This window comes from Bradysia coprophila, chromosome X (genome assembly GCF_014529535.1).
Source record: "Bradysia coprophila strain Holo2 chromosome X, BU_Bcop_v1, whole genome shotgun sequence".
Classification (NCBI taxonomy): Eukaryota; Metazoa; Arthropoda; class Insecta; order Diptera; family Sciaridae; genus Bradysia; species Bradysia coprophila.
Window position 1 is genome coordinate 6,812,992 of NC_050737.1, and position 12,999 is coordinate 6,825,990.

Genomic DNA, 12,999 nt, shown 5'->3' on the forward strand with positions numbered 1-12,999 from the left:
CGGAACGGAATAGGTGCTTTGCTTATACGACACAGAAATATAATTTAACCATTTTCGTTTATAGTTGGCTAGGCGGGACTATACATCCAACTCTCTGAGCTGAAATTAGCAAAAATTTGGGCGTTTCGTACAGGGATTCCAGCAATGCACTGCCAGAAATTATTGTATTTTCGCCCCTTACATGAAGAGTTGCAGACTCTCTGTTGTGGACGGTTGATTTTAGATACTTTCTCTTGTCCCACTTCGTTCGGGCTATACAACCACGACAGAGTAAAGTTTATTTTACTCTGCCGTGGGCTACAACGCACGAAATTGCCCAAAATCTACCGTTCACAACAGATACGTAAATAACTATTACGTGCAGAAAATAAAATGAACATATTCGACGTCTACATCAATTTGCCGACTGTTCCCTCAGATGTCATTCACGTTTCTGGGCATCTCAGATACGTATACGGATGTCATTAGGCTCATTCGCCGGGCCACACGTTCATTTTGAGATGAACTACAATTGAAATCAAACACGGATCTTCTCAAGCATCTGTAGATTCGAATACCCCATGAGAGATTTGTGTAATGAAGGCCCATGCTCGGTTGTGGCCTTCAGTGACTCCTTACCATCGTCGACGAAGTTTCGAAGAGGTAAAGTAAATTTATGAACCGTCACATGCGGCTATTCATCTGTTATCGATAACGACGACAAAAGTAATGACAAGCTCTGGGTAATGGTTCTTTTTATGTAGTAAAATGCATGTTTAAAAAAATTGAAGTACAAGATTTGAAATCAACCGATTAAAATTACTTAGACCCGATAATAATACTGGTTATATACTTGCCGTCTGTAACAATTTTTAGACCTTTCACTGTTTAGTTTCAATATTCATTCAACCATGTGTCTATAACTTATTTCTGTCGTCAGCGGCATTTAAAGCTGAAGATGCCCTTTGTCATTTAAATGCTACTTGGGAAACGTTAGGAATGATTGTTGAATATTAACCACTGTACGGATGGTAAGGGTAAATTGTGAGACCCCAATCCCCTAAAGCTTCCTACTTAGATGTGAATGATTTGAATGTAAGTACTACAAAAGACGTAGGTATATCAAAATGTGGTAGGCGTGGGACGACAATTAATAGTTGAAAATCGTTGTTGTCAACTGGTTGATTTCGTCAGACTAGTCTCAAGTTTGCTTTTTATGCGCCCAGCAAATTTACACAGAAAATAACCAAACCCTGACTAGATCCCGATCTACTGAAAACAATATTCCGTTGGTTGAAATTGCAACAATAAAAAAAAATGAAAAATACTGCTTACGCCTGCAATCTTGAAAATGAAATTATTCAGCTTCACGGCGAGATCGACGCATGTACTGTCCGTCATTATGCAGCGCAACATAACGGAAATCAACCAGCTAAAATTGAGCAAACCATGTTTCTCTCAACAACAAACGAAGACATTGAACCAGTCACGTTTGCCCACCCCATGCCGATCAAAAAGCGGAGGATTGTAAAAACAGTCGAAGAAACGAGTTACTGGAAAGCCAATGAAAGCATCTGTTACACACTCAGTCACGCGGACATGATAAAAATTGAACAAAACAGCATTTTCGTTAAGGAAATTGTGGAACCGAAAACAAAAACGAAGAACCTTCGAAAAAAGAAATGCTCAAAACGAAAAAATCATGAGGTGGCAAATGCATGGAATTGGGAGGATCTGTCCTTCCAACCCGAGATTGAACCGAAATATGACTACAACGATAAGCCAAATGACTATGTGCAATTTTTGAATAATCCGATATGTGATCCAATGTTTTGCCAGTTCGACATCAGCAAGGACAAATCGATGTACAGCGTAGCAGCTCACTGTGAATACGACGAATATGAGTAAGTACATTTACTGATCATTCAATGTGTTATCTTTGTGTGACGAAACAATATCAGTTGAGAATTTAAGTCAATGGTTTCAAGAAGTTTAAGCTAATAAGTTAAGATTTTCAGTCTTTCATACTATATCCTCCAACGTCTTATTGAGGTTAAACCTCTAGTCGACCCCAATAAGTTCCATCTTTGATATTTCCTCGCGCTGCGCCAGTTGCCCTTCCAGAAGAGGCGATATTACAGACTAATTTTAAATATTTCCGTTGCAGAGTAATAGTGGACGAAGGTTCGCGAAGTGACGATGCCAAATTTGCAGATGCTTGACACATTTATTTAAAATCGAAGGACGTATCATAATTTACATTGAAATTATCAAAGAAATATACTTACGGTGACTGTATACGTGTTATATAACAACAAAACACAATCTTGAAATGTTACTGAATAATCGTGTGATAAAATGCCAAATACATTTGCCAAACATTTCAGTCTCATTCCTTTCATTGGTACTCTTCAAGTGATACGAACGCCACAGCTGACGGAGTTTGTTACAAATGTAAAGGATTTTCAAGGATATCTCCAGAAATTCAGTAATTTTAAAAATGCCGTGAAGTGTCGTTGTTACTCAGGGTTTCTCTTCGATTCTTTTAAGCTTAGTTTGATCTAGTTAAACATAAAATAAAAATTCATTTCCATCACGGCAGAGTAAAAGTAAACCTGGCAGGAGCGGTTCATTATTGAAACGTCAAATGAGGGACCTAATACACTGTATGAAAATGAACTCAAATGAACACTGACATAAGTTGAAAAATTTAATTCGCAAAAAACATAGGGCTACTAGATTATTCAGGTCCCAAGTCAAATAAGGGCTCCTGCCTTGGGCTACTTTTCCTCTGCCGTGTTTCCATCCGTTGTGACATCAATGGATTGCCATTTTACGTAATTGCTTGGACACTCTTATTTCGACGAATGGATTGTGACCTTCAAGAGGAAGTACTCACTCGGCAAAGTAAAAATGTCAAAGCAAGGAAGCAATTTTGAATATCATTTATGTGGGAGGAAAAAATTTCTGAAGGTAATGTCCAGTTCAAGTTGGATTTGTCTTCGATCAGATCGACCAGTAACTGGTTTTGACCTGAACCTGACTTCGTGTATGCTATGACCAGAAACCTTGTCAGAAAACTGAATTGAGTTCCTGAACACATGAACCTGAACTCAGTTCAAAGAACCTGACCTGAACTCAGTTCAAAGAACCTGACCTGAACTCAGCTCAAGGAAACCTGAGCTCTGTTCAAGGAAATCTGAGTTCAGTTCAAAGAAACCTGTCACCTTTAGACCTTTAGATGCTATCCACTCCCCCAAAATAGGTCAGATACAAAAGCGTTTGTTCTTGAAAAACAGTGGAAAGCAATTTGAATAAAATGTTTTGTGACTACGACGTTTTTTTACCTCCCGGTCCGGTTATTAATCCACATAAAATTAGTTGACGTTCTTGAGATGATTTAATTAATTAATTAATTAATAACAGTTCATCTCATTTTTCGTCTATTCGGCACGTTCAACCGTGCCAAATGATTCACAAAGATGTCGAAGTTATTTAAAAATGAAAAGAATTTTTATTTACTGTACAAAAAAAATGGAAATTTCCTTCTTATTTGTCCTTCTGTTTCTTTTTCTCCTCTTTCTTCGATTTCTTCACGCACAGTCTGAGGAACAAAAACAGAACAACCAAAATGCCAGTTGAAATCATTGCCAGGATCGATACCGGAAGCTCAGTTACGAATTTTTGCCAGGCTCCGCTTTTCAGAAAATCAACTGTCCAGTTAACCAATTCCTCGCTTTAAATTAATGAAAGATTTCAATTCACAAACAATTCCGATTCGATATGCTCGTTATATACTTACAATGGTGATGATGGTACCGGAATTCTTTCGGCTCTAGCATTTTTGTAGAACTCCTGTGCAAATGACACGAACGACTCGATGTCAAAGTTTGGGATTTCATATCGGTAGAACTTTCCTTGACGGATGCTAATTGGAAAGAAAATTTTGTTGCAATCTGACGATGAGCTTTGAATGTTTCGCAATGAGTTCGAAAGTCTTTTTTGGAACACAAGCAGGGAACCTTGAGAAGCGAACTTTTTTTACAAAGGCAATTTTTCACTGTGATTGTGAAGCACTCTCACGATAGAATTCGACCTTTGGTTGTATTTGAAGGACTTTCCAACTCATTGGAATAATAACAAACAGATTGACAGCACTTATAACTTACAATATGAATTCCGGAGCCTTCAGAACGTTGAATCGTTTTCCAGTTTGAATTCCGACTGTGTCCTTATTGATTCGAGCAACATTCATTCTGCTCTTCAGTCTAGCTCCTACTGCTTCCCAAACCGCAGTCAAACGCTGACATTCGATGCATGTTTGAGAGTAGCTGTAACAAAATTTCATCAATCAGAATCGACAGTGGGATGCAAAATTTCGGAGGCTGTCTGTCACCCAAAGTGTTACTGTACTTACAACAACATAAACCAATCTCCAGTTGTTGAACCTGTTGAAGCCTGTGTCAAATGTTCGAAATTAACGTCAGACAACTCTCGAACAACGGGACTCTGATTATCATTCAAATATTGGAAAATTGCATCTTCATGTATTGCACCACTGTACAACAGTGGCACACCATGTCTGAAAAACACAACAGCTGGCTCTTTAGTCGGACTGTACAATTTGGTCATTTGACTGTTGGACGCTTTGACAGTGTGAGCATTTAGCGTTTCTCTTATATCGACCCTAAGTTTCAGTAGCTGGTCTTCATATTTATCACAGTCTTCACAGTTTCGTTTAGCTACGAAAAATTGAAAGAAACAGAAATTTCGATGAAAAAACTCATCAGGAGAAAGAAATGTATCTGACGGAACTTACAGAACAGAACGACAACATGTTCCTCCGTATTTTTAATCATTTGAACCAAATCGGCGTCGCTGACATCTTCTAATCTATCACAGTTATATGTTTGAAACAAAAGGAAAACTAATAACAAGATCTTCATCTTATAGCACCGAAGAGGGAATCACTAACCGGCTAAATAAACATTAAATTTTTTATAGAGCTCTGGTGACGTTGCTAGAACGACAAAAACAAAAATATGCACGCACGCCAACCATATGAAAGACACGTCTAGTACTAATGTTTTTATCTCGGTAGCAGTTTTTTATATGAGCTCTATGTACTCGTAGTCAGTGGGTATTAATCTCCTACACATCGTAGATATGCTGACCATTGCGATCAATTTGAGAAAAACAAATTTTTTGTTTTTCCGTTCTCAAACACATTATTTCCATAGTTCGGACGGGATAAATGCAGAAATATGTCCGACTATGTTTTAATGGTTCTATTGGTTTAAAAGAATTGGCTTAGTTGTTCATGACCAGAAGTTATGCCCTTAAGAGGCGCTGATGCTTTGCTGAAAAGCACACATTTGGACGATTTTTAAATACTGGATTTTTAGGTTTGATGATATCTGTCCATCAGAATCCTTTTACAAAAATGTACGACCGTAATAATGACCGCGAATGTGTTAGCTTTCAACAGAAAATAGATTTGGTTGTAGCAGTACAGCAGCTCCGATAAAGCTAATTTTTAGCCCCGTACGAAGTACGAAGGGGCTTATAGGATTACGATGCCGTGTGTAATTGATGGAATTCGAAGCAGACGGTAAGGGCAAAGTGTTTGCCTATGTTCATAGATGACGAATCCGCAATACAAATTTGGGCCGTCTGTCCGTCTGTCCGTCACGTCGATATCTTGAGTAAATCAAATCCGATTTCAAAAAAAAAAATTTCCCTGAAAGATAGTCAAAATAGTGAGGCTAAGTTCGAAGATGGGCATATTCGGGTCGGCCCTTCGTGAGTTAGGGCCACCTAAGTGATTTAAGGTCTTTAAGGTTTTTAAAATCGGGTGTGTGGACCGTGAGTTAGGGCCTTAGAAGTGAAAAGCTACTAGGGCCCTATGTGTATTTTACATAGAACTCAAGTAAATTTCATTCGTTTTTCGTAATTTTTGTGTCATTTGGAAGGTAATCAAAGGCCGAATAGAATGTTGTTGAAAAAAAAAAAAAATTGGGTCCTCGGACTAAGGCCGCTACTAGGGCCCTATGCGTATTTTACATACAACTCGAGTAAATTTCATCTGTTTTTCGTAATTTTTGTTCCATTTGAAAGATAATCAAAGGCCGAATAGAATGTTGTTGAAAAAAAAATTAAATTTGGGTCCTCGGACTAAGGCCTCTACTAGAGCCCTATGTGTATTTTACATATAACTCGAGCAAATTTCATCCGTTTTCCGTATTTTTTGTTTCATTTGGAAGGTAATCAAAGGCCGAATAGAATGTAGTTGAAAAAAAAAATTTGGATCCTCGGACTGAGGCCGATACTAGGCCCTATGTGTATTTATACTCAATAAATTAAAATTTTAGGGCTATTTGAAATTTTTGTTTTATTTGAAAGGAACGTCGTATGGGGCTTCGTAATTGCGCTATGCGCAATTTCTAAGATGTACACATTACATAATAATTTTACTTTAACTACTTTAACCGGCGCATAGGCTTAGATATACGGGTTTGTACGGGGCTCAGTCGCAGCAAACGTTCCGACTGTTCTGATGGCTCGTTATTTAAAGGTAACAGATTCGTGGTCGTTATTGCGGTAGTATGTTTCGGAAAGGATTCTGATGAAAAGATGTCATCAAAAATGAAATACAAGACACGCAAATGTAGGCTACAATTTTAGCTATATGTACCGGTGCCTCTTAAAATGATTCACATATTTTGCTGCTTGTAAAATAACTTTTCCTGGTAATTTTAAAGGCCTAAAGATTTAAGATGCGCTTTCAGTGCAAAAAATTGAGATACCTTGTCAAAATATGATATTTGTTCTTATTTTTAAGAGAGACGAGCGGATTTGAGGTGTTTCCTTTCCAATACATAAAATTAGTCGTAAAAACGACGCTCAGACTAAATGAAACGCACAGTTTAACCTTTCACATATCGAAAACGACTACAAAAATATTGACAAGTTCTGGATAATATGGTCATTTATATAGTAAAATGCATGTTAAAAAAATTGCTGTAATGATCATATGCTTGTCGTCTGCAACAGGTTAATTTACAAGTCATACGATTTCAAAATTCGAATGTATATTGATGATTTTAAATCTTCCCGCCAAATTTTGCAATTATTTGACATTCAACATAATCTACTACAATAAATTCCGTATGCGAGCACATAACCACACCTTTGTGACATGCTTGATAGCTCCATAGTAAATATTGAATTGTTCATTCTTTGGCTATAAATCTAGTTGAATCAAATATTTACCGATGGAAGTGGACGCCGAAGATCCGAAAACAGAGGCAGCGCCAGTTATCAACATCGCTGGATTCTCAACCATTGACGAATTCGCCAAGGTAATTTCACTTTCCGAATATGGATCAGTCAGAAGCTAGAGCACTACTCTCACGGACATTTTTTTTTTTGTTTACATTGGACAGGCTGCGAATCTCGCCGTGGTTGAAGGATCAAAATGCACGAATGCATTTCCATCTGGTCCGACGAGGAGTCTGTATGCTGCATGTCCTGCATTCAGTAAAGTCGTTGACTTCCAATCGAACAAAATATTGAATGCGATGCAGTATGTGATTAAAAAGAATCACGTCCGCGGTAACATTCAACGGTATGTGTTGACACCACTGAGTGGATAATGTACAATATTCATTGCATCATACATTTTAATCCATCCAGACGGGACAATGATGAAAAATTTGAATTGCTTTTGGAATGCAACGACATTATGTTGGAACGGATCAATACAAATCTGGACGAGCTGGCTGGCATTCAAAAGAAACCAGTTACCGAATTGTTACAGTCTGATTTGCATAGCGTTTCACCACTGACATCGGCGGCAGTAAGTGGCAGTTGGAATGAAAATAAGCGAAGCAGTGCGGGAAGATCCAAAGAACCACGGTAAGAATATTTCCTATTGACAATTTTGTTCTTCGATGTCAAAAGTCTAAAACTTTGGATTTTGGTTCCAACTCTAAGAAATTGCTTTGCATGACGCAGGTAGAACATTTATACTTAAGTGAGTCTTAGCGTATTTCGGAAAGCGAATAATATCCAGAGATTATGTCGTCCGAGGTATTGCTGGAGCTAAATTTTTTTCGAGCAAGTCTGGCTCGGGAGAAAATGTTGCAAGTAGTAATGTTGCAAGTAGTAATGTTGCGATGCACTAGCTTTAACTGAGTAAAAACGTGTTAGGGCGCTTGTCGTGAATAACCAATCTTTCCTCGGAATCTATTAGACTGGTTGAACAAGAAAATTAAATATTTCCCTACTGAAACGTCACAATATTGCCCATACACACAGCTGATAAACGTTGATTGTACAGTATCGCCAAAATGTTCTAACGTAGCAGAACATTTCGACTGACACTATCAATGATAAGTGGTGTGTGTATTGGCGTGTTGACATACTAGTTTGTCTCGATTCTGTGAAAATAATTTTTTTTACGAGAAGAGCAGTGATTAATACAAATTAAACGATTTCCAGACTCCTTGCCGCCAGAAACATTCAACGTCCGCAAGTCACTTTCAAAACACCCGTCGACAACAGCAATAAAACACCATTCGAGCCGAGAATCAAGTATAAACCGCATTCAATAAAACCGTTGGCCGTTCTGCCGGAATACGATGCTGACGGCGCAATCGAAGGCTATCTTCATCCGTACGAAACAGAACTGAATAAATTTGAAGTTCCACCATCTCTTCTGAAACAGAAGACTCCCGATAAGCCGAAGCGACTCGAAGACACTCCCTTGGTGTACGTTGACAATGTGCAACAACTCAAGCAAATGATGGAAACTGATTTCGTTGGCGTCAGCGAATTGGCAGTGGATTTGGAGCATCACTCGTACAGAACATTTCAAGTAAAAAACTAGGCTGATTGACGCTTTCAGTATTTGGTTTCAATTCGTGAATTAAAATCGTTACAGGGATTCACATGTCTCCTCCAAATATCGACACGAGAGAAAGACTACATCATCGACACTTTATCGCTTCGCGACGAACTTCATGTTTTGAACGAAGTTTTCACCGATCCGAAAGTGTTGAAAGTGTTTCATGGTGCCGATTCGGACGTGGAATGGTTGCAAAGAGATTTATCGATTTATGTGGTCAATATGTTCGACACTCATCAAGCTGCAAAACGTTTAGGTCTAGCTCGGCTGTCGTTGGCCTTTTTGATAAAGCATTACTGTGACCTGGAATTAGACAAAACATTTCAACTGGCTGATTGGAGAATCAGACCGCTACCAGAAGAGCTGATACTGTATGCCCGTCTGGATACGCATTACTTACTCTACGTTTGGGATTCGATGAAAATGGATCTACTGAAGTTAGCTAATGAACGGACCAATTTGTTAGAGAGTGTCTTCCAAAGCAGCACCAACATATGCAAGAAAGTATGTCGACTTGAGAGGCGATGATTTTTCACAGAATTTACAAATTTCGTTTCTCTTGCAGCGGTACATAAAACCACGAATCCAAGGCGACTCTTACATGGACTTCTATCGCAAAACCGGACGAGTGTTTGACAATCGCCAGTTGTTTGCGCTGGGTGCCATATTTGAGTGGCGTGATAAGACCGCTCGCCAGGAAGATGAAAGCTATGCTTATGTTTTACCCAATCATATGATGTTAACGATTGCTGAAGCACTACCTCGTGAAATGCAAGGTGTGTTGGCTTGCTGTAATCCTATTCCACCGTTGGTTAAACAGAACCTTCAACTTTTACATCAATACATTTTAAAGGCCAGGGATCAACCATTGATTAAGGTACACTGCATATTGGCCTGTACTCCAACCCTCAATTTTACTGTTTTTTTTTCTAGCCGCCCGTTGAAGAGCAGCAAACGAACAGAACCACCAAGAACACAGAAATAAATTCCATATTCTGTCCGCATGATCTCTCATTCCACAAAGAGTTTCGGGACGATTTGCCAACGCTGTTAAACGGTCAGGACAACAACGAAGGACTATCCTCGAAATTGAATGTGTCCGAGAAATCGTCACTCAGCGTCTTTGATACACCGGAGAATTCAGATGTACGCTGCACATAATTTAAACCAACTTCCAGTTCTTACGTTTCACTTATTGCAGGATGAGACAACGAAAGAGAAATTGAATCGATTGAAGAAAATCAAATTTGTGAGTCCGTACGCTCGTTATTTGGCCATATTACCAATTGCAGAGCAGCAACGTCTGGAAGAGTTGAAGAAGCAACAAGAAGCGAATAAATTGAAACGATTGTGCCCAGAACGGACGGAAAGCATGGAAGATTACGTGAGTTAACTTAAAAACATTAGCTGCGCTGCAAGTTCTCTTTTAACTTAATTTTTTGGTAACAGGTTGTTATTAAAGAGGAACGTATTGTGGATCCAACCGGTGAATACGGTGATAATCTTCCGTTGAAAGATTACGGTAAACGTAAGCCTAACGATGCTGTAGAAAGTGTTCAACAACCGGCATCAAAGCGAATGAAATGTGAACCGACATCAAGCGAACAGTTAAATTCAACGGCAGAAAACGGGGAAGAATCGAAAAATCGAAAGAAAAAGAAGAAAAAGAAAAATGGTCCACAACAGTCAACAGTGGATTCCAATAAGTCCGGCAATGCTCAACAATTTGATTACGGTCAGGTTGACTTCAAGAAATTCAAAGGTGGATCACAACAAGCAAAACGGAATGTTAATGAGGTGCACACGAAATTTCACGGGAAGGTAATTCTTTCGCACGGCCTCTTTATGTGGTGTGATGTTCATAGAATCTTCGTGCCGTTTATTTTCAGAACAAACACCACGCTAACAATAAGAAATTCAACAAATTGTTTACGTTCAGCGGCTCGCAAGGTAAAGGACATAAAAAGAAGTAGAATGAAATGCTTCAACAGAAAAACTGCAATTCGTCAATGAAATAAACAAAAAATTTATAAAACATAATTCGGATCGATGTTTGTGTACAATGCATGCAGTTTTCTGCTCAGTTCTGGTCCAATCTTACGCACAGATGTTAATGGTCCACCGGCTCTGCGAACTGGAATGTTTGCAAGAAGATCGGGCCCATTGGAGCCATTATCGTAGGCCTGAAACGAGTCACAACATTAATTCTTTGGCACACACATCAATATTCAACAATCATTTGCCTCTAGAAGAACTCGCGGCATTGGATATTCGGCAATTATTGACTCAGCAGTCTCCAACGCAACCATTGGCAGTTTTGTTAAATGGTGTTGCCATAAACTGGACAGTCCTGTCGTACCCTTAACGGCAACACAGTCTTTGTTGTCGTTAGTCACATAAAAATTTTGGCCGTCCAATTGTTCGCGTTGTTGTTGCCTGTAGAAATGGAAGGCTCGGATTCAGTTTGAATTTTAGAATAATCAGACACTTCAGTGAAATGGGATATTACTTGAATATCAAAACGTTGTGGGTTGGGGTTCTCCAGCTTAATATGGAGTCAACGATCAACTTGAAATTAATCTTTGGAAATGAATTTACGGAAAAATTTAAACATGAGATCACTTCAGAAAGTAAATCGAAAGGTAAGTCACGACTCTTAATATTCAAAATATTCATCTCAAGCAAAGAGTTGGATGAGGAAGTTACTAAATCAAAATTGGATTTCTTCGTGAATTCGCTCTGAATGTCAGACATTCTTCGATAAATAATTAACGACGCAACACAGGTTTTGTTCACAAGTAGTGACATAGTGCGTTGGATAGGTATCGTTACCCTGAGTACAAAACACGCATCCGTTGATCCCGGTGGTCCATGTGGTTCCCCTGCAACCGCTTCGCAAAAAAATAATAAAAACCAATATGAACGAGAAGGTATTGGTGCAACAGGTACTTAGGATGCCCGTTCTTTTTTTTTTGTAAAGCGGCTGCATCGGAACCACATACGTCATTGGGATCACGGATGCGAGTGTCGTACTCATGCCAACGAGACTTATCCAATGCACTATGCTACCATTTGCGCACATTCCAAAATGGTCAAATTGTTGCCTAATTATATTTGGATCCTATTTCACCTTTACATTATTTTTGAAATAAAAATTTCTCACTTGTAAGGAATATCAGCAATGCTTTTAGTAAACTGCAGAACGGTTATATTCAAATCCGCTGAAGTTTCAATTAGTCGATTATTAACGTTGAGCAACACCTGCAACTCCGTCAATGCCATTTCGAATAAATGTCTTCCCACATTCTTATTCGTTCGACAAAATTCCTTTATTCCATGAACGATAATCGTGAGCCTCTTAGATGGATTTTCGTTTTTAAGCAGTTGCATTGTGGTCATAACCGTTCTTCGATCGATTTCAGCGTTCAGTTCATGAGCAGAAATTATTTTCAAGATGAAATCTTCATCGGTGAATTTGTCTGATAGTTCGATCTACACGAAAATTGTTGTTTTTAAAGAAACAATCAGCGCTCCACTTAATCAATTTGTCCATTTACATTTTCATCATTTTGCACGAACGTCTGTTGATTTTTGCGCTGCCATTTGACCAAATTTTTCGTTGTCACATTCGTCCGACAGGTAATTCCGTTCGAAGATAAATTTGTTTGTAGAGACCGACCAATAGTCTCGGATAAAATGTTCGAATCTATGATCGTTACAACGTCCTGAAAATTGCTTTCATCATCAGTTGAATAGATTGTTGTTCTGTTTATATACCTTTAAGCCATCGCCGGTCTTCAGCTTTTTCACAACTCCACTTTTTGGTTTTGCAACTTTGCCTAGACTACTCATGATGAATTCAGGGAATGAAGAAGATAGGCCTGAACTCGGATTTATTGTTTTACCAACTGTCACATCAAAACGATTTTTTGATTATGATGACAACAGTGCGCACAGTAATATTATGTCAAGTTTTACTAGTTTAAGAAAGAGGGCGTATACAGTGTATACATTGTTTACAGGCACTAAAATTCTTGGTGATATTGGAAATATTTTCGATGACGGTCTGGTCTATAAATTCCAATCTCATACAGGTTCACTAGTCGTTCTAA

At 38.6% G+C, this 12,999-nt stretch overlaps 4 protein-coding genes across 4 annotated transcripts; 2 read left to right on the forward strand and 2 right to left on the reverse strand.

The window, feature by feature from the left end:
* Positions 1-1,105: 1,105 nt before the first annotated feature.
* Positions 1,106-2,365, forward strand: LOC119081113. The gene is made up of 2 exons (XM_037189859.1): positions 1,106-1,883; positions 2,147-2,365. The coding sequence occupies exons 1-2, from the start codon at positions 1,297-1,299 to the stop codon at positions 2,199-2,201; spliced, it is 642 nt and encodes a 213-aa protein (XP_037045754.1). The 5' UTR covers positions 1,106-1,296; the 3' UTR covers positions 2,202-2,365.
* Positions 2,366-3,470: 1,105 nt separating this feature from the next.
* LOC119080307 (thioredoxin domain-containing protein) lies at positions 3,471-5,050 on the reverse strand. Its single transcript, XM_037188585.1, has 5 exons — positions 4,799-5,050; positions 4,397-4,721; positions 4,149-4,310; positions 3,782-3,907; positions 3,471-3,715 (listed from the first exon to the last, which is right to left on the reverse strand). Exons 1-5 carry the CDS (start codon positions 4,923-4,925, stop codon positions 3,529-3,531), a joined length of 927 nt encoding a protein of 308 aa, XP_037044480.1. The 5' UTR covers positions 4,926-5,050; the 3' UTR covers positions 3,471-3,528.
* Positions 5,051-7,153: 2,103 nt separating this feature from the next.
* Positions 7,154-10,906, forward strand: LOC119085715 (exosome component 10). Its single transcript, XM_037196164.1, has 10 exons — positions 7,154-7,340; positions 7,425-7,606; positions 7,675-7,896; positions 8,482-8,857; positions 8,924-9,391; positions 9,453-9,764; positions 9,821-10,033; positions 10,089-10,271; positions 10,337-10,708; positions 10,777-10,906. The coding sequence occupies exons 1-10, from the start codon at positions 7,254-7,256 to the stop codon at positions 10,858-10,860; spliced, it is 2,499 nt and encodes an 832-aa protein (XP_037052059.1). The 5' UTR covers positions 7,154-7,253; the 3' UTR covers positions 10,861-10,906.
* LOC119085716 (crossover junction endonuclease EME1) lies at positions 10,866-12,829 on the reverse strand. Its single transcript, XM_037196165.1, has 5 exons — positions 12,665-12,829; positions 12,445-12,612; positions 12,051-12,379; positions 11,131-11,323; positions 10,866-11,070 (listed from the first exon to the last, which is right to left on the reverse strand). Exons 1-5 carry the CDS (start codon positions 12,737-12,739, stop codon positions 10,915-10,917), a joined length of 921 nt encoding a protein of 306 aa, XP_037052060.1. The 5' UTR covers positions 12,740-12,829; the 3' UTR covers positions 10,866-10,914.
* Between the last annotated feature and the right edge of the window lie 170 nt (positions 12,830-12,999).